At 52.7% G+C, this 26699-nt stretch overlaps 1 protein-coding gene across 3 annotated transcripts; it reads left to right on the forward strand.

Moving 5' to 3' along the window:
* Positions 1 to 3186: 3186 nt before the first annotated feature.
* On the forward strand, positions 3187 to 24793 carry FOXRED2 (FAD dependent oxidoreductase domain containing 2). Of its 3 annotated transcripts, none has more exons than XM_085024556.1 (9): positions 3187 to 3936; positions 4808 to 5350; positions 7631 to 7882; positions 8032 to 8295; positions 9685 to 9851; positions 12876 to 13041; positions 14515 to 14756; positions 16254 to 16424; positions 20894 to 22785. In XM_085024556.1, the coding sequence occupies exons 2-9, from the start codon at positions 4809 to 4811 to the stop codon at positions 21151 to 21153; spliced, it is 2064 nt and encodes a 687-aa protein (XP_084880682.1). In that variant the 5' UTR covers positions 3187 to 3936; position 4808; the 3' UTR covers positions 21154 to 22785.
* Positions 24794 to 26699: the final 1906 nt, after the last annotated feature.

Below are 26699 nucleotides of genomic sequence, written 5' to 3' on the forward strand. Positions count from 1 at the left end.
ACGTCACTGGTAGAAGAGGAAGCAGGGCAGTCTTTGAAGGTTGGGGTAGGCTCGCTGCCGATGAAGGGCACTGCCTCAGAGGATCGTGGTGGGTGTTCCACTGGGTGGTGATCGTGATGGTTTGTAAATTGCTCTCAGGCTTGGCTTGGACTGGTGACAGAATCTCAAGCTGGCACCCTCAAAGAAACTATCACGAACAGATCAGCTACAGGTGTTCAAGATGTGTAACCTTTTTTTGCTTTTCAGGGCCATGCGTACAGTTTATGGAAGTTCCCAGGCCAGGGGTCGAATCGGAGCTGTAGCTGACGGCCGACACCACAACCACAGCAACGCGCGAACCCAGCCGTGTCTGTGACCTACACCACAGCTCACCACAATGCCGGATCGTTAACCCACTGAGTGAGGCCAGGGATCGAACCCACATCCTCATGGATACTAGTTGGGTTCATTGCCACTGAGCTGCAATGGGAACTCCCAAGGACGTGGAAACTTTTTTAAGTGGATAGTGTTCTGTTCTTGACACCGAGGTGATCATCCTGCCACGTATCATACTGAGTTTGTTTTCAATGTAGCTGGGGCATTAAAATTCACATTAAAGTAGTGACAAGGGTCATGGGGTTTCAAGGTCGAGCTGGTGCTCACCAAGCTGCCTCTTGCAGACCCACATGCAACCCAGCAGGATTAGCTGGAGCGAGTGGGCAGGTAGAAGTTAGTTTTGGTCTCATTCCCTAAAAACATCTCGCATCCACCTCCGCATGCTTTATGTCTTTCATCTGTCCATCCTTCCATCTGTTTGCTTGGGGCCACCAAGCCCATTGCTCTAAAATGGTCCTGACTCAAAACCCTTCCAGAGTGTCCTGCAGCCTACAGTCCAGGCTCAGCCTAGTCGGAAGCCCCTTCCTTACCTTCTCAGTCCTGATTTCCCAGTACAAAGTAAGACCAGCACCTGTTTTAAGGACTTAATGATTCGCCCAGACCCGTTCTTGTGATCTTCACGACCGCTGCTTCATTTGGGGTTAGGTACCTTTGTTGGGTGTCACTGTTGACTCAACACGTTACTAAAGGCCTCCTGTGTGTCAGATGCTGGTGAAAGCCCTGAGGTCACTACAGTGAAAATCACTTCTCCTCTAATGGAGCTGTTCTCTGAGGCTGATACAGGCTTCAAAAAAAAAAAAAAAAAAAGATAAATGGCATTCCTTAGGGAGTACTTTGATCCGAGAGCTCAAGGATGACTTTTCTAGAGCTGTCCCAGTGATGACTCCTAATGAGAAGGAGCTGCAGCCACGCAAGGCTGGAAGACCATAGGGTTCCTTCCACACCAGGCAGGGCTGCCTGCCCACCACACCCTTCGGCCCCATCTCACGGGACTCCTTAATAGCCCTTGAGCTTTCCTGTCCCTTCGAATCAGGGCACTGTGTGCTGCCCATGTAGATCTCAGGCAGGACCCCCTTCCGCCCTGGGGGAGCCAGCCCGGTCAGCCGGTTCACTTGAATGGCAGCCCAGGGTCTCCCCATCGTCCTCCGTGCTGCCTCCATGGCAGCTGCGGTTTCCGCATGAGCAGCACACTCGTGCTTAAGTGGCTTTACACGGGCCTACCGTAGGCCACTTTGTTGACGACATTACCAACAATGAAATAAATGTTCACATTTTAAGGCAAGACAAGAAAAATTTAAACCTCAAATCTTTTCTCCACCCTTTGCCCTCTTCTCTCCCTTCTAGTGTGCACTGTGCGTCTGCTTCTGTGGTAACCAGCCCTCTCCAGTGGCAGAAATGCCTGCTTACATCAATTTTTTTTCTGGTGCCAGCCATGGAACTCCTTAGAAGGTAACATTCATTTCTCAGTCCTGTGAGGGCTCACGACCCACCGCTCTCCTCATACATGCAGACATCATTGGTGAGCTTCCCGTACAGTGTCAGGACCCTGACATGCCCTCAGAGCAATCAGGACAGAACAGACTGGTTCTCCGATACCCTGGGGAGATACTGGGCCACACCTAAGAAAATTCTTAGCTTAAATGCCTACAACCGTCCTAATCAATGATGCAACTCTCTTAGAGTCTTGCCCATTTTACGAGATTGTTTCTTGCGCTACCAAATGCGACAGCCTCAAAAATAATGACTAGATGACTTGAAACAATTAACCAAAGATATACTTCTATAAAATCAAGGATTGTAGTCCTTCCCGTTGTGGTTCGGTGGATTAAGAACTCAACCTGGTGTCCGTGAGGATGTGGGTTCCATCCCTGGCCTCACTAATTGCGCTGCCACAAGGTACAGCATAGGTCACAGACGCTGCTCAGGTTCTGTGGCTGCAGGGGCTAGGCCGGCAGTTGCAGCTCTGATTCAACCCCTAGCCCGAGAACTTAATATGCCGCAGGTGCAGCAGTTAAAAAATAAAAATAAAAATCACTGATGGTAAGTAATAAAAGGGAATCGTGACCTGGACCAAATAAGGAATGTTGCCCACCATCCAGTTCTACAAGAAGCAAGCCATTAGCCGCTGTGGTCACTAACCTGCCATCCACCCTGGAAGGAATTCAGGGTGAGGGCTGGGATGAGGCACTTTGTGCTCTAGGAAAACTGGCAGAACTCACCCTCAGATAGTTAAAATATTTTCAGGAGAAAATCTTAGGAACCCAGTTTCTTGCATCTTCCCATAATCAGAGAAGCACTAAAACCATTAGCTGAGCTGTCTGGTCCTCATGCCTAGCAGCAGCCTCCTACCAGGATGTGTTCTTGATTGCACGTATCCCTTCATCAAAATCTCATATATACGAGCCTCCCTCCCCTATCTCTTGGGAACATTCCTCAGAGCTTTCTGAAAAGCTATCTTCTGGGCTCTAATCCCCAGGATGGCTCAAATAAAAATTTCCTTTTCTTCCTTAGACTATTAATTAGTTGTTCATAGACACCAAGCACATGAAACATGATTCATGAGTCAAAAACATTTGTGGTGTTCCCTGGTGGCTCAGCAGGTTAAGGACCTGGCGTTGCTGAGGCTCTGGTCACTTCTATGGCCCAGGTTTGATCCCTGATCCGGGTGAGGGAAGAGGACTTTTTCTTGGAAAGAGCTTATCATTTGGACTATAAAGGGGGGGGTGGGGGTGGTAATTAATGCCAGACTGCACTTTTTTTTTTTTTTTTTTTTGCTTTCTTGGCCACCCTGAAGCTCATGGAGTTCCTGCTACACCAAAGCAGCACAGGATCATTTAACCCACTGTGGGGGCCAGGAGATCAAACCTGAGTGCTGGCACTGCAGAGAGAACACCGATGCCGCTGCATTACAGCATGAACGCCTACAGGCCACTTAACCGCTTGATCTTAAGGAAACTGACCCGAAGCTCCACTTGGCCCGTCGGCTCTATTAGATTGGAAACGACCGCTGGCCTTCAACATCAAGTCAGTCCTGTTTGTTTCTTTAAGCAATAGGCTGAATCGCTGTAGCCAACACTTGTTTTTGTTTGTTTGTTTGTTTTGTCTTTTTGCTATTTCTTGGGCTGCTCCCACGGCATATGGAGGTTCCCAGGTTAGGGGTCCAATCGGAGCTGTAGCCACCGGCCTACGCCAGAGCCACAGCAACGCGGGATCCGAGCCGTGTCTGCAATCTACACCACAGCTCACGGCAACGCCGGATCCTTAACCCACTGAGCAAGGGCAGGGACCGAACCCGCAACCTCATGGTTCCTAGTCGGATTCGTTAACCACTGCGCCACGACGGGAACTTCGCCAGCACTTGTTAATTGGTTTATCAGTCATGGCTTCACCCAAACGGATTTCCCGTCTCAAAATACTGAGCCGCCAACTACTCTTTGGCTACATTAACGGACCGTCACAGCTGAGATGATCTCCAAAAAGCATCTGCTCCCATGACTCCCTCCCACGTGGAAAGGCACAGCTTTAAGGAGCTCCTGGACCCTTGACAGAGTCTATCCTCAGGTGGGCCACCACCGGCTGACGCGGATCTACCCCCGAGGCAGCACGTGCGCGCTTCTCCCGCGCGGCGGGGAGCCGGGGACCCGCCAGCCCATCCCCGGGTGACGCGCGCGCCGCCACGTGACCCCGCCCCCCGCCGCTGGCCAAGGCGGGAGGGGTGGGGCCGGGGCCGGGGCCGCCGCCTCAGCCGCGCGGCCGGGCGGAGCGCGGTCTCACTCCGCTGCGGGCTGTCCACGGAGCAGCTGGGAGGTTCGAGCGCTGTGCTGGGGGTGGGCCGGCGGGCCCGGGAGGCGGGAGCTGCGGGCGTGGGCACCGCGCACGCGTAGGGAGCGGCTCCCGGATGCAGCGCGCCCGCATGAGGGTGGCCTCGCGCCGCTCCGCGGCAGGTGTGCTGGGGCATCTCTGCCAAGTGACCGAAGAGGCCGGGGCGCTGGGCAGGGAACTGGGGTCAGCAGGCCACACCTCCTTCAGGCTAGAGCCCCGGAGGGCAGGGTCAAAAAGACGTGACCCTCGGGGGTCTTGAGACGCCCCAGAGGGTTGTTGGGCGCTCCGAAATTAGGGGAAATTTGGGGAAACACCCACCTTCTTATTACTATGGCAATAAGAAGGAGTCTGGCGCCCCTGGGAGCCGAGATCCTAAGGGAGATGGAGGGGTTCGGGACTCCTGCAGGGAGCCCAGAACTGTGCTTGAAACGATGGAGGCGGGGCAAATGAGTTCAGAGGTCCTTGGGTTCGGGTCCTTGCTCCCACCCAAGTTGCCGTGAGCTCTCCCGCAAGGCTCTGCCTCTTTCTGGGCTCCCAGTTCCTCGTTCACGTCCCCGGGACTCGAGGGGCCTTCCGTGGTCCAAGGTCTCACCCCTGTGGTCTGCCGTAGGATGGGCCTCTCTGCCGCGGCTCCGCTGTGGGGCCCCCTGGGGCTGCTTCTGGCCATCGCCCTGCACCCGGCTCTCTCTGTGTCCCCGGCCTCGGAGCCTGCGCACCGGGACTACTGCGTCCTGGGTGCCGGGCCCGCGGGCCTGCAGATGGCCTACTTCCTGCAACGGGCTGGGAGAGACTACACTGTATTCGAACGGGCCGCCAGGCCGGGCAGCTTCTTCACGCGGTACCCCCGGCACCGCAAGCTCATCAGCATCAACAAGAGGTACACCGGCAAGGCCAACGCCGAGTTCAACCTCCGCCACGACTGGAACTCTCTGCTCAGCCATGACCCCCAGCTGCTCTTCAGACACTACTCCAGTGCCTACTTCCCCGATGCTAGCGACATGGTGCGCTACCTGGGCGACTTCGCGGACCGGCTGGGGCTCCGGGTGCGCTACAACACGACCATTGCACACGTCACTCTGAACAAGGATGGGCAGGCCTGGAACGGCCATTACTTCATCCTCACCGACCAGAAGGGCCAGACATTCCAGTGCAGGTAAGGAATCGGGGTCCAGAGCTCACCTGCTGAAGCTGGAGCCTTTCCTAGAAGAAGGAAACCCATTGGGTGGCCCGAAGCCTGGGAGAACTGGGAAAAAAAAGGATATTTCTGCAAGTCTTTGCTTCCCTGAAATTCAGTGCTGAGAGGTTCGGTTCAGCCATCGTTTCGCACGTGTTTCCTAGAAATGTGTGTATTCAGAGATGCTTGAAAATTCTGACCATTTCTTTCCTCCAGGATTTTTCAGTCTTTCATAGCTTCATACTCACTGAGGCACTCCAGCATTGGATAAGGTATTCACCATTGCCTAAGCCTATGCACCCCAAAACCCTTTTTGTAGCGCATCTCCTGGAACCAGTGTTCCCCAAAATACATTCTGAGAGATGCTGGCAAGTGTCCTGCAAGTATTGACGGGCTCAGTGGCATTTCAGGACTGAATGAGCGGGAGGCCAACAGGCAGGCCTGCCAGCATTCAGGTTTAACTTGCTCCGGCTTGGGAGAAAGCTGAATATCATGTAGACAGCCTCAGAGGTAACTCACTCTACTGTGCTTGTTTAATCCTCACGAGGACCCTAGGGAGAAGGGTCATGGATCCCCTTTTACTGATGAAGAAGAGAGGCTCAGAGAAGTTGAGTAACTGGTGCTATGTCACACAGCTAATAAGCGATTCAGCTGCCACTTGAGCTCACATCTTCCTGACTCTGGCTATGTTCTCTTTGTGCTTTCTTTCTTTTTAGGGCCGCACCTGTGGCATATGGAAGTTCCCAGGCAGGGGTCAAATCGGGGCTGCAGCTGTGGCCTTCGCCACAGCCACAGCCATTGCCACGCCAGATCCAAGCTGCATCTTCAACCTATGCCGCAGCTTGCAGCAAGGCTGGATCCTTAGCCAACTGATTGAGGCCAGGGATCAAACCCGCATCCTCATACTGATCGGGTTCATAACCTGCTGAGCCACGACAGGAACTCCCTGAAGCCTGTGTTCTTCATGCTGCGCCAGACTGCCTCTCCCTTCCCGACCATCAGGCAGGTGCTCGCCAAGAATTGATCTTCCCCTGCCTTTTGCCAGAGGCCCAAATTGTGCCAATTTGGACCCCTGCATTTTAGGCAGCGGTGCTACAGTGGCGGGGGGGGAGTCGGGTGTGAGCGAGTGGCCAGACCTGAGAACAAGAAGCAGCAGGGGCTGCCCACGCCGCTTCTCCAGGCCCTGGTTTTGAAACCACCTTGTGATCGAACCATTCCTGTGCGGGCCGGCAGGATCCAGCTCCCAGGCTGCCCACCGCAGGCTCGTACTCACCACCAGTAGAATGACCAGGACTCTGGAATCAGACTGGTCTGTGGTCACATTGGGGCTCTGCCGTCTGAGGAGCTCTGAGGCTTTGAGCCCACGGGAGCCTGTCTCTGCACCTGTAAAGCCAGCCAGATAACACCAACACAGAGCTTCTTTGAGCGGTACGATGAGGCATAAAGCCCCTAGTCCAGGGCCTCGTACAGAATCACTGCTCAGCAGATTCTGCATCTGCCAGGTGAGTGAGCCAGTGGGAAAGCAGAATGGTCAGGTTTCATTTCCAAGTACCGAGGGTGGCCCTGGGAGGGACTGCTGTGTTCAACATCACGTGCCTTTTAAAGAAAGAAAGCAGAACAAAGTGAAGTGACTTATCTGATTTCTCAGGGTGTCATCCTCTCCGCGGTCAGAGAGTAAAAGTAATTCTCGTGGAGTTCCCGTCGTGGCGCAGTGGTTAACGAATCCGACTAGAAACCATGAGGTTGCGGGTTCGGTCCCTGCCCTTGCTCAGTGGGTTAAGGATCCGGCGTTGCCGTGAGCTGTGGTGTAGGTTGCAGACGCGGCTCGGATCCCGCGTTGCTGTGGCTCTGGCGTAGGCTGGTGGCTACAGCTCTGATTGGACCCCTAGCCTGGGAACCTCCATATGCCGCGGGAGCTGCCCAAGAAATAGCAACAACAACAACAACAAAAAGACAAAAAAGACAAAAAAAAAAAAAAAAAAGTAATTCTCGTGGTGGGTGTAATTCTCAGGAAGGTGTAAAGGAAACTGCCTCCCCTGGATCCCTCCGTGAGGGACCTGGGGACAGTCTCAGATGCACTGGGACGGGTCAGTAAGCGGGTGAATGAATGAATGAATGACCCGCTTTCTTTCAGGAGCCAGCAGTCCGGCTGAGGCGGGCGAGCCAGGCGGCAGGTCCGAAGTGGGATTTTCACTTAGTGGTTTCATAGCTAAGAGGCTAAACCATCTTTTCTCTGTCCCCCTACCCCCACACCTGCAGCGTCCTGCTCGTAGCCACTGGCTTGTCAGTTCCCAACCAGGTTGACTTTCCTGGCGCCGAATACATGGATGGTTATGAGTCCGTGTCGGTGGATCCCAAGGATTTTGTGGGTCAGAACGTGCTGATCCTGGGCCGGGGGAACTCGGCCTTTGAGACAGCGGAGAACATCCTGGGCGTCACCAACTTTATCCACATGCTGAGCCGCTCCCGGGTCCGGCTGTCCTGGGCCACCCACTACGTTGGCGACCTCAGGTATGCCAGGCAGGTGCTTGCGCATCCTCTGCCAGCGGCCCCTCTCGAGCTGTCCCTGACCCCCACCAGCCCAACCACCCCATCCCTTGAGTCTCCCCGGACCCTGCACAGGCTCCTTGCTGTCCCCTGACCTTTCTCTGGGGCCCCAGGGCCATCAACAACGGCCTGCTGGACACCTACCAGCTGAAGTCCCTGGATGGGTTGCTGGAGTCCGACCTGGCAAATCTGGCCATCGTGAAGGACCACAAAGGCAAGTTCCACATCACCCTCAAGCTCTACCTGGAGGTAGGCAACCACAGCGCCGACGCCATCCCCCTCCCCGAGGACGAAAGTGACAACTTCGCCATGCGTGTGCCCTACGACCGGGTCATCCGCTGCCTCGGCTGGAACTTCGACTTCTCCATCTTCAGCAAGTGAGTCCTAACGGGTGGAGGAACTGGATTTGTCTCAGCAAAGCCCTCCGGCCCCTCCCTGGGCCGCTGAGTCTCGGGCCAGTGGACCACCAGCAGTAGGGCTTTCACGATGGCACCTCCAGCGTGGATGTGGGTGCTGTCTGGTTTCCCACCCGGGACACGAGCTCTCTGTCCACTGGGAGCCCCCGTGGCTGGGAGGCAGCCGCAGCAGCATTGGGCCTCCCTGTCTCTTGTGACTCTCCACCCCGGGGACAGGAAAGCAGCTCAAACAGAATAGGAGGAGCCATTTACAGAAAGGCACTGTGGCCTGTGGCTAAGAGCACAGATTTTTTTTTTTTTTTTTTTTTCTTTTTTCAGCCACCCTTTGGCCTATGGAGGTCCCGGGCCAGGGATCAGATCTGAACCACACTTGTGACCCATGCTGCAGCTGCAGCAGCGCCAGCTCCTTAACCCACCATGCTGAGCCAGGATCAAACCTGTGGCCCAGCGCTCCCAAGACGTCACCAATCCCATTGTACCACAGTGGGGACTGCCCACAGATTATCTACTGACCAAATCTGTGAGCGCTGGGAAAGTGCTTTAGCCAGGCTGTGCCCCGGTATCTTCAGCACTAAGATGGGAGTCATAGCTTCTCTGTCTAGGGCTATGGGGAGGCTCAGGGTAGGCAGGTCCTTGGCATGTGCTATATATGCAGTAAAAGTTAGCTGCTCACCTTCTTTATCACTGTGTTTTGAAGACCTGCTGCACGGATCCTTGTCTTTAGGCCCCGACACCCCGAGACCTTCACAAGGCTTGGGATTCAGCATCCCACTTTCCTCTGGCCAAGGCCATGTGGCCAAGGAGACACTGCAGGGCCTGAACATACCCTCCTGCCCCATCAGGTCACAGGGACCCAGAGCCCAGCTTCCAGGCAGGCCTGCATCCTGGCTCTGTCCCTGACCAGCACCTCTTTAACCTGAACCTCAGTTACTCTGTCTGTTAAATGGACAGAGTTATACCCACCTGCTAGGGTCATGGCGTGGTTTAACTTTGAGAAGGAATGGAAACACTACCTCCCTCCAGGCCTGTAAAATTGTCTTGTGCACAGCAGCCTTTTTTTTTTTTTTTTTTTTGGTCTTTTTTTAGGGCCATACCCACAGCACATGGAAGTTCCCAGGCTAGGGGTCGAATCAGGGCTGCAGCCACCAGCCTCCATCACAGCCATAGCAACGCGAGATCCGAGCTGCGTCTGTGACCTACACCACAGCTCATAGCAACGCTGGATACTTAACCCTAGTTCAAAGTCAGGGATCGAACCTGTGTCCTCATGGATATTCGCTGGGTTTGTTACTGATGAGCCAGGACGGAAACTCCACAGCAGCGATTTTTAACAACACTCTCCACTCACAGGTCCCTCCGACTCTCTTCAGGGGGTGACTTCAGCAAGAAGTACCCACTGGTCAGAGCCAGCTACGAGTCCAAAGGGAGCCGGGGGCTCTTCATCCTAGGGACTGCCAGCCACTCCGTGGATTACCGGAAATCTGCCGGGGGCTTCATCCATGGATTCAGATACACAGGTGAGCCTGGCAGAGAGAGCCACTGTCCCCAGACAGAAGTGTCCCCAGGGTTTGCCTGATTCCCCTAAAGTAGCCTTAACAGGATTGCTTATCGGCCATCAATCGCAGTGGGTTTGTGTGGTCTGAGTATAGGTCTAGAAAAGTATTAGACAAGGTATAAGAGCAAGTACCCCCGGGGGTGGTGTGTTACACTCGTTAGCCTTGTGCAGATGAAGCGCCATGTGTCGGCAAGAACGCTGAGCTTGGGGACAGCTCACGTGGGTGAGCTGCTTGGTTGTCGGGGGTGAGGCTTCGCCACCTCACTCAGCCCCGTTGGCCCTTCCTGATGTTGGGTGAGGCCAACCCTCCACCCCCGGGGGGGCTGCAAATACTGGAGTAATAACCCGGAGGCCGTGCCCCTCTGAGCATTAGGTACACCCAGACTCTTTGAGTACTAACAGATTCCTATAAACATCACAACCAGATTATATCAGCTCTTTTCCAAAACTCTTGGTACCGAGGGTATAAATTTTCTGCGCTCTGGGTAGGCTTTTGGATGGGTGCATTATTGCAGGAAAAGTGGTACATGGGCCAGTTAAGTTTGCCATAAAAACACCATAAGGGTCCTTCATCCTGACGCTTCTGTATTTAATGTGGTGCCTCACTTGCCTTAACGCTAGTTTTAGCAGCTTCCTCTCCTTCCAGTTTGGCAGGAAAAGATCATTGTGTTTGCTGTTGATTTCCAGACAATATATTTTATACCTGATGCATGTTGTCAGGGAAGGCGACCAAGGAGAGAGTGTTAGCTGTCTGCTTTCCGAACTGTTTGCAGATTGTGTACACACACACTCACACACACACACACACACACTCACACACGGAATGGGAAGAGTCTGTCTCTCCAGCTGGGTCTCCCCAGCCAGAAACCCTCCTCATCGTTCCTGCGCCTGTCCTTGCACCCGCAGACACTGTCCCATCTCTCTTGCTTCCTTCCATCCACTGATCTTTCCCCAGCTCACCGGCTTAATCCTCACCATAGCCCCATGGGACAGATCCGGTTAGTTCAACTCTGTTTTTCATCGAAGGGAACCAGGGCACAGAGACGTTAAGTCACTTAGCCGAAGTCACCCAGCCAGGGGACAGCAGAGTGGGCACTGGAATCCACACCTGTCTGACCCTGGGGCTCCTGGCTAACCACTAAGCTTTGGGCAAATGGGAGACAGTCCTGGATGGACCAGCCACCAAGAGCCGTGGTCCCTACTACTAGCAGAGGACCCGACAGGGAGGGGCAGTGTGGCTGTTCACAGTACATTCTGCCCGACCCTGCTCATCATTCAGCTGAAAAACAGGTCCCCAGGAAGACAGGCCCTCCCTCTGCTGTCACACTCCAGTGCCTCCCAGTCTCGCTTTCCTGCCCTGGTGCCTCTTCATCTCTCCTGACTAGTCGTTCTGCCGCTGGTCTCTGGCCTCTCGTCCGCTGCCCTCCTGGCTGGTACCCACGGAAACAACCATTCCTTTTTTCTTTTCTCTTTTTTTAAAAGCCACACCTGTGGCAAATGGAAGTTCTCAGGCTAGGGGTCAAATTGGCACTGCAGCTGCCAGCCACCGCCACAGCCACAGCAATGCAGATCCGAGCCACGTAGGCTACCTATGCCGAAGCTTGTGGCAACGGCAGATCCTTAACCCACTGAGCGAGGTCAGGGATCGAACCCACATCCTTATGGGTACTAGTCAGGTCTGAAACCTGCTGAGCCACAATAGGAACTCCAACTGTTCTTTAGACAGAAATCCTCCAGGGGCTCCCCATCCAGCTCTTAGCGTGGCATCCGGAGCTTTGTGTGGGGCTGGCACCAGCTCCCTTTTCCAGCCTGGCCCTTGCCTGCCTTTGAGAATGTTCCGGTTTCTCTTAAGGTTTTCTGTCTTCCCACCCATGCTCCTGTGGCCTGGCACCCTCTGCACACTTCCCCAGCTGTGCAATTCCCCAGGCCTTCACGTAAGGCAGCCTAACCATCGTTTCCTCCAGAACCAGATGTCTGTCTAGTGAGGCTGACCGCCCTTTCCAGTGACCATTGGCCGGCTAAGTCTCCTGTCACATGAACTGTCTGTCTGTGTCTTTGCCTGTATGTGATTTGGGTGTTGTGCTGATTCATTTCAAAGAGCAGGCAGCTGTGCGTGACGCCCCAATTTCACAGCAGCCTCAGGTGCACAGAAAAATGGCTCCCTGTTTGCTGAGACAGCTCTTGCTTTCTGGCCTTACACATACACAGCATCCCAAAGCAGAATTTAGTCACAGGTTGGGTTTAGGCAGCGAAGGGGAGGGAGCAGTCAAAGGTTTTCCATTTACAGAGTTCCTGTTGTGGCTCGGCGGGTTAAGAACGCGACTCATGTCCATGAGGGTGTGGGTTTGATCCCTGGCCTCACTCCGGGGTTAAGGATCCGGCGTTGCCGTGAGCTGTGGCATAGGTTGTGGATGCAGCTCGGATCCGGCATTGCTGTGGCTGTGGTGTAGGCTGGCCGCTGCAGCTCCAAGTCAACCCTTAGCCTGGGAACTTCCATATGCCACAGGTGCAGCTCTAAAAAGACAAAAAAAAAAAAAAAAAGTTTCCATTTGGGAGTTTCTAGTACACATGGGGACTGTGTTTCAGAGAAAGGCTCTGAGTCTGGTCTGGTTTGGACACGTCACATGTGAGGTGAGGGCAGTGGGACCTCCCTATGCAGGTGGCCTAAAGCAGAAGTGGGCACGCTTCAGCCTAGGGCCTTAATCCAGCCAGGCCCACGCATTTTGCTGTCCTCTCTGGCTGATTTCCCCCCAGGGCCAGAATTGAGTAGGTGACAGAGACCCTAGGGGCCGCAGAGCCAAAAACACTCCCCAGACGGCCCTTTTCAGAAAACACGCATGGACCTTGCTCTAAAGCCATCTTCTCAGAGCGTGCATGCACATGGGTCCTGAGTTCAGAGCTGATGGGGATTCTGCATCCCCCCCCCCGGAGGTGCAGGATAAAATCTTAAAGGCAGCACACCGTTCCTCCCTCTTGGCTGTTTCAGCGCGTGCTGTCCACCGGCTGCTGGAGCAGCGCCACCATGGTGTCGCCTGGCCCGCTACAGAGCACCCCGTCACACAGCTGGCCAGTGCCATCATCCGGCGCATCAACGAGGCTTCTGGGCTCTACCAGATGTTCGGTGTGCTGGCCGACGTGGTCCTGATGAAGGAGTGAGTGGTCCTCCCCCATCACCCCCCACTCCCCACCCCCTACCCCGCAAACTAGTTCTTCTGAGCAAAATCAGTGAAACCAACACCTCACAGCTCGACAGACAGACAGATCTGGGTGTGAAGGCGGCTTTGCCACTTCCCCCAGTGTGATGTGGGACAAATTAATTCGCCTCTCTGAGCACTTTTTCTCATCTGCAAAATGAAGCTAATAACACCTACCTGGCAGGACCATAGGAAGGACTAGGTGGTCACTGGTACAAGGCGCCAAACAGCTGAGCAGTCACCACCTGTGTGAGTTAAAGGGCTCCCTGGGCCAGGAGTGACAAGAGGTGGGTCACAGAGGACACGCCTGAGAAGGAAACCATGCAGAGCAGGGAAGGGAGAAGAGCTGGGGGCAGAACTCAAAGGACAGGTGCCCATGAGATGCCTGGAGGGAAGAGCCTGGTCCAAAGCCAGGGAGCGCAGCAGCACGCCAAGTTCAAGGTCGTGCAGGAACTCAGCCGCGCTCAGAACAAAACCCCCATCACCCTGACTCCTGTCTTTCTCACCTGTTCACCACATCCACCCCAACCGCAGGTCCCTTCACACTGTGTCTAGGACGCAACCGCCTCCCCCACCTTGGTCTGAACCACAAGCCTTTCTCACCTGCACCGACATAGCAGCCTCTTACCTCTGCTCGCAACACAGTGGCTGGAGTGGTCCTTTTAAAACTTGAGTCACACAGGAGTTCCCGTCGTGGCGCAGTGGTTAACGAATCCGACTAGGAACCATGAGGTTGCGGGTTCGGTCCCTGCCCTTGCTCAGTGGGTTAACGATCCGGCGTGGCCGTGAGCTGTGGTGTAGGTTGCAGACGTGGCTCGGATCCCGCGTTGCTGTGGCTCTGGCGTAGGCCGGTGGCTACAGCTCCGATTGGACCCCTAGCCTGGGAACCTCCATATGCCGCGGGAGCGGCCCAAGAAATAGCAACAACAACAACAACAAAAAAGACAAAAGACAAAAAACAAAACAAACAAAAAAAAACTTGAGTCACACAAATTCATCTCTGTTCAGCAGCTTCCCTTTGTCCAGATGATGCCCACACTCACCGCCCTCCTTGCCTGCCCCCTCCCCCGGCTCCACTCCAGCCACAGTGACCTTCTTCCCGTCTCTTGAACACACGGAGGCGTTCACGCCCTCCCGGACCTCTGATGCTGCTGTTCTATTAGCCTGGTCCCCCCCTTTCCGCACATACCCATTTCAGGTTACTCCGAGCTTTCTGTCATCCCTCCCAAGTGTAAGGTCAGGGCTCAGCTGTGGCAGTACCATTCCAGGGAGCCGAGCAGGCCCGGTCAGTGTCCGTACGCTGTTTGATGGTCACTTCTTGGAAGGAGAGGCAGATGCACATGCACACTCGTGCGTGCACACACACACACTCCTCTCACCTCTGCCACACCCCTGTGCATCTTACCCCTGCCGCCTTGCCACTGTCCCCAGGAATGCCACAGCCTTCGAGTACCTGGAGGAGTTCCCCATGCAGATGCTGGCCCAGCTGGAGACGATCACAGGAAGGCAGGCCCGGCACGGGCTCTTCGTCGTCAACATGGAGTATGGCAAAAATTTCTCCGGGCCCGACAAGGACGTCTTCTATTACGACCGGTCTGTGGGGTACACGGAAGACGCCTGGCTGTCCAACTTCCTCCATCCTGTCATCTACTACTACAGGCACCTCCCCACCGGTGAGCGGGGTCTCCCCCCACCCCCGCCCAAGCATGGCACTCCTGGACCCCCACTCGGTTAAGCCCCCCTGCAACAGCCTCAGCTGACAGAAGGGGGACTGTGGGGGGCTCTTCCCGGAGCCTAAAGGGGGCAGAAGGTCCAAGAGTGATAATGCTATTCCCAGATTCTGGCCCAAATCTTGACCTGGGCAGGCCATATGTGGAGTGTCGTGACACCGCCAGCCACCACATAGTAAGAGGGACACTTGTTGCTGGCTCCAAAGGAGGCTGACCACGGAATGGGGAGGGGGTACCTGGAGACTGACTGTTAGAAGGAACTGGAAAGAGGACAGCACTTGGCTAACACAGAGAAGCTGGGCAGTATCCCCAGGGCTGTCCTTTCCTCGCTATGTGACCTTGAACCATTACTTAACCCCACTGAGCCCCAGTTCCCTCGCATGTGAAGTGGGGGTCACAGTGGTACCCCTCCATATAGGATTGTATGAGGATTGATGAGATAAACCGCAGAACACCAGCACTGTGCCCGGCACAGGATAGCCACTCAGATGACCAACCCGGGGAATGTCACTCCTGCTTCACGACTTGGAGGGGTGTCACTTGGAAGAGGGTGGTCTAAAAACAGAGGGTGTTCCAAAGGGTACAGGTGGTGTCAACAAGTAGAAGCGACAGGAACGCAGGTATAAGGAGCAGCCAGGAGTTCCCAGCATGGCTCTGTGGGTTACAAACCTGACTAGTATCCATGAGGATGTGGGTTCGATCCCTGGCCTCGCTCAGTGGGTTAAGGATCCGGCGTTGCCGTGAGCTGTGGTGTAGGTCACAGACGCAGCTCAGACCCCGTGTGGCTGTGGCTGTGGCGTGGTCCGGTAGCTGCAGCTCCCGTTCAGCCCCTAGCCTGAGAACTTCATACGGCCCCGATGGTGGAACAGGTCACCTCCCAGAGTTTCCTCTGCACGGGAATGGTCATGGCCTGGTGTCCTCTGACAGGGACCCATGGAAGGGTGTGCCCATCAGGTGGGAAACTGGACTAAAGGGGCTTTACAACCCCTTCAATACAAGACCCCAAGTCTCCTCGCAGACCAATTTCAAAGCAGTCACAATAGATCTTGGTCCATGTGAGTCCTAAAACAAAACCAAGTTTGGAGTTCCCTTGTGGTGCAGGAGGTTAATTAAGGATCCGGCATGGTCACTGCCCCTGTGGCACAGGTTCAGTCCCTGCGCTGGGAACCTCTACATGCTGCAGGAACAGCCAAAAAAAAAAAAAAAGAAGAAGACCAAGTTCAAGCAATTGGTCTCCGTTCTGCCCTCTGACAGCGCAAGGATCTAGCCTGGTCCCTCTTCCTCACATCAACCTTCCAATCGTTTGGAGAGTCAGGGGGAGGAGCTGACCTGCATCAGGAAGGCTGAGCATGAGGGAGGGAGGGGGCCAGGTATCGGGATGCAGGAGGGAAGGGAAGCCTCGTGCTTGGCTCTGATGCAGCTCCCTCCCGCCCCCTACAGAGCAGGAGGTGAGGTTCCGCCCAGCAGACTGGCCCCTGCCGCGGCCCACAGCCATCCACCATGTTGTGGAAGATTTCCTGACGGACTGGACAGCCCCGGTGGGGCACATTCTGCCTCTGAGGCGCTTCCTGGAGAATTGCTTGGACACGGATCTGCGAAACTTCTACGCAGGTAACTTCAGGTCCCAGAAGGACAAAGGGATTGGGCTGGAGGGTGAAGAGGACCAGGTAGCTCTGTGCCTGGTGGAATTTTAGGATGTGCGTCTAGAAGTCCAGACCCGAAACTGCTGTCTCCTGGAACAGGAAGGACTTGATATTCATCGAAACCCCTCTTCCCAGTACAGCACACCTGAAAACACTGAACAAAACTAAAGAGCTGGCAGCAAAATAAGGGAACTCCCCACTAGGATGCTAAGAAAAGCACAAACCTGCTGCTGGGCAAGGGGTATCTGCTGATCATCCGTAGCCTAGAGCCTGGGGGATGGGAAGGTGAGGCTGAAGCAGGTAGGAGGCCTATAGAGAGACCCGCAAATAAGGCTGAGATCTCATGGATCAACTGGGAGGCAGAAAGCACTCCCAAGAGAGATAGAGAAGATGGACACTTTTTGGCTCTGAGTCGAGTCAGGGGGACATCTCCCCCTGAGAATTTCCATCCACTAGGCCTCACTCATGTGAGTTTGGGGCCAAAATTCACATCATCAATTATGGAAGCCAATGCAAATCTTCTTCGAGGTAGCATGCTTCAAAACTAGGCCTTGGGAGTTCCCGTCGTGGCGCAGTGGTTAACGAATCCGACTAGGAACCATGAGGTTGCAGGTTCGGTCCCTGTCCTTGCTCAGTGGGTTAACGATCCGGCGTTGCTGTGAGCTGTGGTGTAGGTTGCAGACTCGGCTCAGATCCCGTGTTGCTGTGGCTCTGGCGTAGGCCGGTGGCTACAGCTCCGATTGGACCCCTAGCCTGGGAACCTCCATATGCCGCGGGAGCGGCCCAAGAAATAGCAACAACAACAACAACAAAAAGACAAAAAAAAAAAAAAAAACTAGGCCTTAAAGAATTCCCACAGGTAGAAGATCGCACTGTGGCGCAGTGGAAACAAATCTGACTAGTAACCATGAGGTTGCAAGTTCAATCCCCCCGGCCTACACCACAGCTCACGGCAATGTTGGATCCTTACAAAGACCGGAAATTGGGTCAGAAATCAAGCACTTCCAAAATCTGTAAATAAATTTAAAAAAAAGATTACTGAAAATAGAAGGAAAGGGTAGAACTACCAGAATTGACCAGGTAGTTTTGAGAAAGGTCCAAATAGAACTTCTATTCTGTTTGGAAATAAAAACATAAATTTGTAATCAGAAATTTGGTGTCAAGGTTAGTAGCATATTAGACAGAGATGAAGAGAGAATTGGTGAACTGGAAGACACACTTAAAGAGGGACTTGAGAAGTCTCATGATCCAGAGGGAGAACTGATCAAATTGTTGCCTGTTTTTTTTTAACCCCCTGAATCACCAGGGTATCTCCTTCTTTTTTCTGTTCAGCAAACATCCATTGAACAGTGATTGGGTTTTTTTTGTTTGTTTGTTTTTTGTTTTTTTGTCTTTTTGCCATTTTCTTGGGCTGCTCCTGCGGCATATGGAGGTTCCCAGGCTAGGGGTCGAATCAGAGCTGTAGCTGCCAGCCTATGCCAGAGCCACAGCAATGCAGGATCCGAGCCGCGTCTGCAACCTACACCACAGCTCACGGCAACGCCGGATCCTTAACCCACTGAACAAGGCTAGGATCGAATCCGAGACCTCATGGTTCCTAGTCGGATTCGTTAACCACTGAGCCACGACGGGAACGCCTGAACAGTGATTGTTTATCAGGCACTATTCATATCAAACCGGGCTTGAGGTGGTGAGTCCTTGGCCTGTAGGTCAGAGAGCTAGTGTCCTTTCATCCCTCAGTCCACTTTGAAACAAAAATGTATATATGAGGGAGATGCCTTAAAACAATAGTTTGAGTCCTCTTTTGGTGCAGCAGGTTAAGGATCTGGCGTTGTCACTGCAGCAGCTTGGGTCACTGCTCTGGTGAGGGTTCAATCCTTGGCCCAGGAACTTCCATATGCCGTGGGCACAGCCAAAAAAAAAACCCACCAAAAAACCAATAGTTTTAAGGTAATAGGCTAAATGTATGTAGATGCGCACACAGAGGAAATTCATAGAGCAGAGCTAAGCAGCTTTGAGGTACATTCTGCAGATATCCACTCTGACCCTACACTTAGACGTGAAACTCCACGTTGTAGGTCTGAAGACCTCAGCTATGAAACCCCTGCCTGTTTGTCAAGGTTTCAAGGGTGCATAGAGATGCGAGAGCCTGTTAGGGAATGTTTTCCTTCCCTGAGTTAGGGATCCCATAACTACATCATCACAGCTCTTTAGCCTCCTGGCTCCCACGCCCTAAATATCCCCAGCAGTACAAGCCACTAAGTGTCACTGCCTTGAACTTGCAAGAATCCTCCCACAAAGGGCCAGCTGGCAGACGGTGGGCTTCCCTTCACCTCCTTGGCAGGTGTGCAGTTGCTAGTTCTGGCCAGAACTGCTGGGCTTCTCTGCCCTGCAGAAGGGGTGGCATGCGTCATAGGAGGGCTGCTTACCCAGAGGCCACCTCACTGCCCCTCCTCTGTTCTCTCCCACACCTGCTGTCTTCCCAGTTCAGAGGGGGTGGTCACAGCCCATTCTGCCAGGGGCCCTCTGTGCTGTAAGAGGTAAATTTGGAAATAAATTCGTGTATCACAGCCTGTTCACTTACATGAGCCTTGCAACATCCTCTGTAAGGTACCCTGGTCACTGAGAAAAAGACTCCAGTTGGCTTTCAGACACGACATCTTCCCATCCAGTCTCTAAATCCCTCAGAAGGCTGAGCCCATATCAGTTTCATCCCTTCTGCTTTTTTTTTTTTTTTTTTTTTTTTTTTTTGTCTTTTTGCTATTTCTTGGACCGCACCCACGGCATATGGAGGTTCCCAGGCTAGGGGTCTAATCGGAGCTGTAGTCTTTGGCCTACGTCAGAGCCACAGCAACGTGGGATCCGAGCCCCGTCTGCAACCTACACCACAGCTCACGGCAACGCCGGATCATTAACCCACTGAGCAAGGGCAGGGACCGAACCCGCAACCTCATGGTTCCTAGTTGGATTGTTAACCACTGCGCCACGATGGGAACTCCCCTTCTGCTTTTTAAATCAAAAGTTGTGTAAATACTTCGCCAAAAGGCTTTTTCCCCACTTCCTTTTCCATCCCCTAGAAAGAACGACTTCTAGCTCTTCTGGTTGTCTTGTCTTGTCTTGTCTTGTCTTGTCTTGTCTTGTCTTGTCTTGTCTTGTCTTGTCCTTCCTTCCTTCCTTCCTTCCTTCCTTCCTTCCTTCCTTCCTTCCTTCCTTCCTTCCTTCCTTCCTCTCTCTCTCTCTCTCTCTCTCTCTCTCTCTCTCTCTCTCTCGCTGCACCCATGGCAATGCCGGATCCTTAACCACTACACCACAAGGGAACTTCCACGTATTTCTAAATGATACATATCCACAGCTCTTTCGTCATTAATCAGATTAACCTGCACACCAACTTCCTGCTGTGGCAAAGATGAGGGTTTACCGGTTTTATCTTTACATTCTCTGCAGTATTTACTTATTTATTTATTTTTATGGCCGCACCTGCAGCACATGGAAATTTTCCAGGCTAGGGGTCCAATCAGAGCTGCAGCTGTCAGCCTACACCACAGCCATGGCAACACTGGATCTAAGCCACATCTGGGACCTACACCACAGCTTGCAGAAGTGCTGGATTCTTTTTTTTTTTTTTTTTCCTTTTCTTTTCTTTCAGAGCCACACCCATGGCATATGGAGGTTCCCAGGCTAGGGATCGAATCAGAGCTACAGCTGCCGGCCTACCCCACAGCCATAGCAATGCCAGATCCAAGCCACGTCTGTGACCTACACCACAGCTCATGGCAATGCCGGATCCTTAACCCACTGAGCGAGGCCAGGGATTGAACCTGCGTCCTCTTGGATGCTAGTCAGATTCATTTCTGCTGAATCACGATGGAATTCCATCAGTGCTGGATTCTTAACCCACGTAGGGCTCAAACCTGCATCCTCACAGATGGCTACATCCTCATGGATTCATTTCCACTGAGCCGCAACGGGAACTCCTCTACTTTGCTTGGAAGTGCTTTACACTCGGTATTTGCAACTCAGATATTGCTCTGCAGGGAACTCTGAGCTCAGAGCAGGGCAGACCATGAGTTCCCCACCCACGGGGCCAGCTTCCACAAGAGAAAGCTGAGGGGCAGCCCCTGAGTGCCTGAGCTCCCACCGCAGCTGGCTCTTCACACAGCATCATGCGAGGTCCCCATCTCTGGATGCTGATCTGCCTCTTTGGTTTGCTTTCCTTTGGAGCCTTGTTGTTCCAAAATGTGGAGGCAGCCTCCTATTCTTGAAACCTCAGGAAGGGACGAAATCCACAGCTACCCAAGTCAGATGGGAGCTACCCAGCAAAGTCAGCTTCCAGGCTCAAGAGAGGGAAGGTACCAGGTGAGGCCCCCAGAGCATCATCAGTCCCTCCCCCGCCCCCTCCCCACACCTCTCAGCCCTTCTCCTTTTGCTTTTGTGTAGAGTCCTGCTTCCTGTTTGCCCTAACTCGCCAGAAGCTGCCGCCCTTCTGCCAGCAGGGGTACCTGAGAACACAGGGCCTGGTGGGGACCGAGAGCCTGCGACGGCACGGAGTGGAGAGCGGGCTCCTGCAGGACTATGCCGCTGAGGGCTGGCCCTGGCAGGACAGCAGCCAGCAGCCTGATGACCATGGGCCGGGAGGCTACACTCTGGCTCCAGGGCCTCCAGTCCAGGCCTTGGACAGCAACAAGGAGGAGCTCTGACGGCCAGGCTTCTCCCACCCAGGCCCACGGTCAGCCCTCCCCTTTCCTCAAGGTTCCACGCTCCCACCGACACGATTGCCAAAGACCACTCCGTCATCGCAGTGACCACAGCAAAGCCACACGGAGGACACGTAAGGACTGAGCGATGGCCATGCGGTAATCTCCCCTCCTGTGGTCCAGAGAAGGCGTCTTCCACCAGAAGGAAGGGAGCCGCCTGCCCTGCCAGACTACTTGTCTAAAAATACACGGGCCCGGAGCACCAGGCCGGCCTCGGTTCCGTCCCCATCGAGTGTCCAGAGATTGCTTTTCCTTCCAGTCTGCTCTCCAGGGCAGCCAGGATCCTGCCTGCCCCTGGAGTGTTTTAACAAGTGGAGCCCAGCCTCATCTTCCTAAGGGGTGCAGCCAGCACTCTAAAACCAACGCTGTAACAGCCTCGACCCGTAGGCCGGGTGGGACCTGTTTCTCCCTAATGAAAATTCAGAGAAGTTAGGGAAGTCCCAGGGTCCCAGCCAAGGGTCCCCGTCTGGTCTGCGTAGCCCTAAAACCTGTCCCGCCTCACCACCCTGCCTCTCCCCGCCCCCAGCCCTGCTTTCAGAATCCCTGGGGCTTATCATCCTAGGCCAGCAGAGCTAGGACAGCTCTCTGCAGGGCCATCTTATCTAAGCAGATCTCTCCCCAAGGGAGGAGCAAGCACAACTCCGAGCTGCTCTCCCCCCAGGACCGCGCTCCCTGCCTTGCCTTCTGTGTTCTCTTCCCTTTCATCCCACTCCTTTGCCCTCTGGCATCCCCGAACAGCCCCTGCCTCTACCCTGCCCCATTCCGATTTGAAAAATTGTCGCCAAGCTGTCTGTCAGCGGGGATTCTTTTCTTTCCAAGGTGATTCACTGCCCCGAGCCTGGCTCGTGTGCCAGGCATCATTTCGAAATGCCTCTGTGAGATAATGATGATGAATTTCGTTTCTGGTCCCCTGAAGTCTTCTGGCTCTTTTCACGGTCCTTCCTCACCCCCGGGAGTCTGCTCCCTTCTCACTCTCCCATCAGGCCTTTTAGTCCCATTGATGAGGAAGCCATGGGAAAGCATTTGTATGTAAAATAATCGTGGTGGCTTTTCAAAGCCCAGGATCAAAGGTGATTGCTTTCTGACTGGTTCTTACCAGTCCTTCTTGTGTCCCTAAGCATCCAGGGATGCGGGCTTTCTGGCTCCACAGCCCTTTGCTGGGAACAGCCTCTTCCTTGTGGCTGCGTCCAGAATCCCTTGCCCCCTGGCCCAGCTGTCTGTCTTCCGGTCGTTTGCAGAGTGACACCGATGAGACTCCTGAGACTCCAGCAGCCGCAGCTTATCAGGGAGGAGGTGTCAACCCCATGACATTACTTGGCATTATTTGCCCAGAGCTGAAACTTCCAAATGAAGGTTCTCTCCCTAATCCCTGGGTGTTAGATTCGCTGTATTTCACACACGTTACGGGTCAACCGAAATGGACGCCCACCCTTCCTTTTCCAAAACCTTTTAAAAATAATAAATCTTCACGAGGACCATACCCGTACCATCCAACCCTGCTATACACGTCTTGCCTGCCCAGTCACCAAAGGCTGGCTGAGCCCCCAGGTTCAATAAAATGTCGAGGTGCTATAACCAGTGGTTTGCTGACGCCTCACTACGTGACGTCTGCTGCTTTTCCTGTCATGTGCCAAATTGTTGACTCCATCGAAATATCACCAGCTTATTTGTGTTTAACATGGTTCCGTTCTTGCTCAGCTCACAAGAGACTTAAAATTCCCTGGTGTTCTCCCTGTAAATTAATAGTTGGCTTCAAACAAGTATCTTTTCCCGTGAAGGTCTTTGCTGCATCTGCTGGAATCTTATCTAGATGGGTCGCTTCTCCTAGCAAACCACCCACACTCCCACCCCAGGCTTTCTTGTAAATCCTCTACCCCCCACCCCCCATGCCCATTGCCTTAGGCATGCCCCCTGCCGTCTTTGGTATCTGCCTTCTTCCCCACTGTGTGTCTGAACTCACATTTCCTGCTTCCTTGCCTGAGTTCCTTTTCTGATCAAATCTGGACAGCCCTCCAGCAGACACCATTTCCAGCCAGAACGAGTTCCTCTTCTAGCCAAGGCCTGACTTTGTTCAGTCCTTTTTTAAAAAAATAAAGTTACCCAGGCGAAATAGGTAAATCAGCGAAACAATAGGCCAGAAGCAGAGCCGATTCTAAGTAAGACAGAGAGGATATTTAAAGGGAATCACAGGAGTTCCCTGGTGGCCTAACAGCTTAAGGATCAGCATTGCCACTGGGTGGCTCGGGTTTGATCCCTGGCCCAAGAATTTCCTCATGCCACAGGGAAAACCAAAAAACAAACAAAAAAAGGCAATCACAGACCAATGGAAAAGTTTATACAGGACTGTGCAATAACTAATGTTGGACCAACGGGTTAATAATATGAGAAAAAGGGACTAGTATCCATGAGGATGTGGGTTTGATCCCTGGCCTTGCTCAGTGGGTTAAGGATCCGGCATTGTGGTGAGCTGTGGTGTAGGTCACAGAACTCACACTGCTGCAGCTGTGGCACAGGGCGGCGGCTACAGCTCCGATTCAACCCCTAGCCTGGGAACGTCCATATGCCGCAGGTGTGGCCCTAAAAAGCGAAATAATAGTAGTAATAATTTGGGGAAGAAAGTCTCATTTTAGACCTCTTTAGTATGAAAGAAATTTAGTATGAAATTTAGATTTCATACTGCTCTTCAAAATTAATTCCAGATGACTATTCCAAAGCCATATAGAAACTGGAGGTGAAGATTGGCTACTATAGTAAAGGAAAGGGCTGGAGTTCCCGTTGTGGCTCCGCAGATTAAGAACCCAAGTAGTATCCATAAGGATGCAGATGCAGGTTCGATCCCTGGCCTCACTCAGTGGGTTAATGATCCAGCACTGCTGCAAGCTGTAGCGTAGGTTGCAGATGTGGCTTGGACCTGGTGTGGCTGTGGTGTAGGCGGCTGCAGCTTCAACCCCTAGCTTGGGAACTTCCATTTGCCACAGGTGCAGTCCTAAAAAGAAAAAAAAAAAATTTTAAATAAAAGAAAGAGCTTTCCAAGTTTAGGAGCAACAGAAGAATTCCCTGGGGGAAAAGGGTTAATATTTCCAGGTATACCCAGCTAGCCTATACCAAATTAATGTGACTAATTTTAAAGAAAATTAAAGGGCAAAACAGCATGGGCAAAAATTAAAGGGCAAAACAGCAAAAATAATTATGGCAGAATACAACACACAAAAATAATAAATAAGCCAGTATCTGTTATATAAGGAACTGATCGAAATAAAAGAAAAATGAAGAATAGTTAAGTAAACTATGGTACGTTCAGCCAATGAATATTATAAAGCCTTCAAAAACTCTAAAAAGTGGTAGAAAACCATATGGTATCAGTACATATGTGACTAAGTTAAAAGACTCAGGATGTGAAATTGTAGTTACAAGTGCTTGTAACTATATAAAAATAGAAAACCATATACAGGGGAAACAAAAGGAAATATCCCCAAATGCGGTAGTTTTCGGTTTGTAGAGGTCATTTATTTTTCCTTTTTCCTCTTTTGCCTATTTGTGTTTATACTCTATGCAGAAATAAATTTGTCTATTTTTCAAACCCATCTCTGCTTTTGGCATGTAAGGTTGCTGGGAGCAGGGGGCGCTGGGAGCTCTTCCCAGAGGGCTCACGCTGCCCCCTTGATCCAGGTGGAGCCCCTGGTGTCATCCTTGACCCCAGCTGGGAAGACACCACACTGTCGGAAGACAATGTGCTCAGTCTAGAGAAGTGAATTTGGGAGTTCCCGTTGTGGCCCAGTAGGTTAAGAACCCGACCAGCATCCATGAGGATGCGGGTTTGATCCCTGGCCTTGCTCAGTGGGTTAAGGATCCAGTGTTGCCATGAGCTGCAGGGTAGCTCACAGGGTAGGCCAGCACCTGCAGCTCCGATTCAACCCCTACCTAGCCCAGGAACTTTCACATGCCGAATTTGCGGCCCTAAAAAAAAACAAACAAAACAAATAGAAAAGTAGATTTGAAGTGGTGTGTGCTCCTCTCCTTGACTTTGGACGGACAGACCCAGCACAACAGAGGAGACCTCTGGAAGAGTCTTCCCTCCCGAGTGACAAGAGAAGGAATATCATTTTGGGATTGAGATAAGCCCCAAATTCCTTCTGCATGATTAAAGTGGAGTGGCCCCAGAGTCTGCCTGGAAATCAACTCAGCAGAAGTGAATTTGCCCGGTTCATCATAACAGCTAATCATTTATTGCGTATCTACCACGTGCCCAGAACTGTGCTGTGGTGGTGCTAGAGATATGTCCACAGGAGTTCCTGCTGTGGCACAGTGGGTTAAGAACCTGACTACAGTGGCTCGGGTCACTGCAGAGGCACAGGTTCAGTCCCTGGCCCAGCACAGTGGGTTAAGAGATCTGGCGTTGCTGCAACTGCAGCTCAGATTCGATCCCTGGCCCAGGAATTTCCATATGCTGCAGGTGTGACCATTAAAAAAAAAAAAAAAAAAAAAAAGATATGTCCACACATTCTTTGCTACTTCTCCCCCCAAAGAGGTGGAGCTTAAATTCCTCTGCTGTTGGGTGTGGGTGGTACTTAGAGAGTCAATTCTAGCAGATGGAACACAGCAGAAGTGACAGGAGGTCATTTTCAAAATTAGGATATAAAAAAGACCATGGCATTCGTCTACCAAGAGAATGTGCTTTCTCTCTCCATCCACCCATCCCTGTCTCTCTCTCTCTCTCTCTCTCTCTCATCGCTTACTCTAGGCGAAACCACCTGTCACGTTGAAAGGACATCTGGTGTGGAGAGGCCCATGTGGCAGGAATTAAGCCCTGCCAACGGCCATGGAAGTGAGCCTGGAGGCGGGTCATACTCTGGTCCAGCTGTTGGATGACTACAGCTCTGGCCATCACCTTGTACACAGCCTCGAGAGAGACCTTGAGACTGAACCACTCAGCTAAGCAGCTCCCTGATTCCTGACCTACAGAAACTTCGTGATAATGTTCATTGTTTTAAGATGCTGAATTTGGAGGGTTATTGGTTCGACAGCAATAGAAAACTAACACCTGCACTAAATAGCTTGCCTCCCTCCATAAATGTAATTATCACCATGACCCTAAGAGGTGGTAGATATTACTCTCCTCATTTTACAGGTGAGGAACCTGAAAACAAGGACACAACAAGTCAGTAGTGTGATCCTTTGAAAACCCACCTCTGGAGTTCCCATCATGGCTCAGCGGTTAGCGAACCCGACTGGCATCCATGAGGATGCAGGTTTGGTCTCCGGCCTCGCTCAGTGGGTTAAGGATCCAGCGTTGCCGTGAGCTGTGGTGTAGGTCACAGACGCAGCTCGGATCTGGTGTTGCTGTGGCTGTGGCGTAGGCTGGCAGCTGTACCTCTGATTCGATCCCTAGCCTGGGAACTTCCATATGGCAAGGGTACAGCCCTAAAAAAAAAGAAAAAGAAAACCCACCTCCTCTGAGCCTTCCCTAAATATTAAAACATTAAAGCAAA

This window comes from Sus scrofa, chromosome 5 (assembly GCF_054392235.1).
Source record: "Sus scrofa isolate SSC_HxYL_T2T_F1_AM1 chromosome 5, Sscrofa_HxYL_maternal_Yorkshire_Landrace_v2.0, whole genome shotgun sequence".
Lineage (NCBI taxonomy): Eukaryota > Metazoa > Chordata > Mammalia > Artiodactyla > Suidae > Sus > Sus scrofa.

Excerpts from the sequence above, each read along its gene's own strand:
- FOXRED2 (XM_085024556.1), top strand. The coding sequence starts at position 4,809 with ATGGGCCTCTCTGCCGCGGCTCCGCTGTGGGGCCCCCTGGGGCTGCTT. Across the intron at positions 5,351-7,630 it reads GGCCAGACATTCCAGTGCAG|CGTCCTGCTCGTAGCCACTG; the intron begins GTAAGGAATCGG and ends CCACACCTGCAG. Across the intron at positions 9,852-12,875 it reads CCATGGATTCAGATACACAG|CGCGTGCTGTCCACCGGCTG; the intron begins GTGAGCCTGGCA and ends TGGCTGTTTCAG.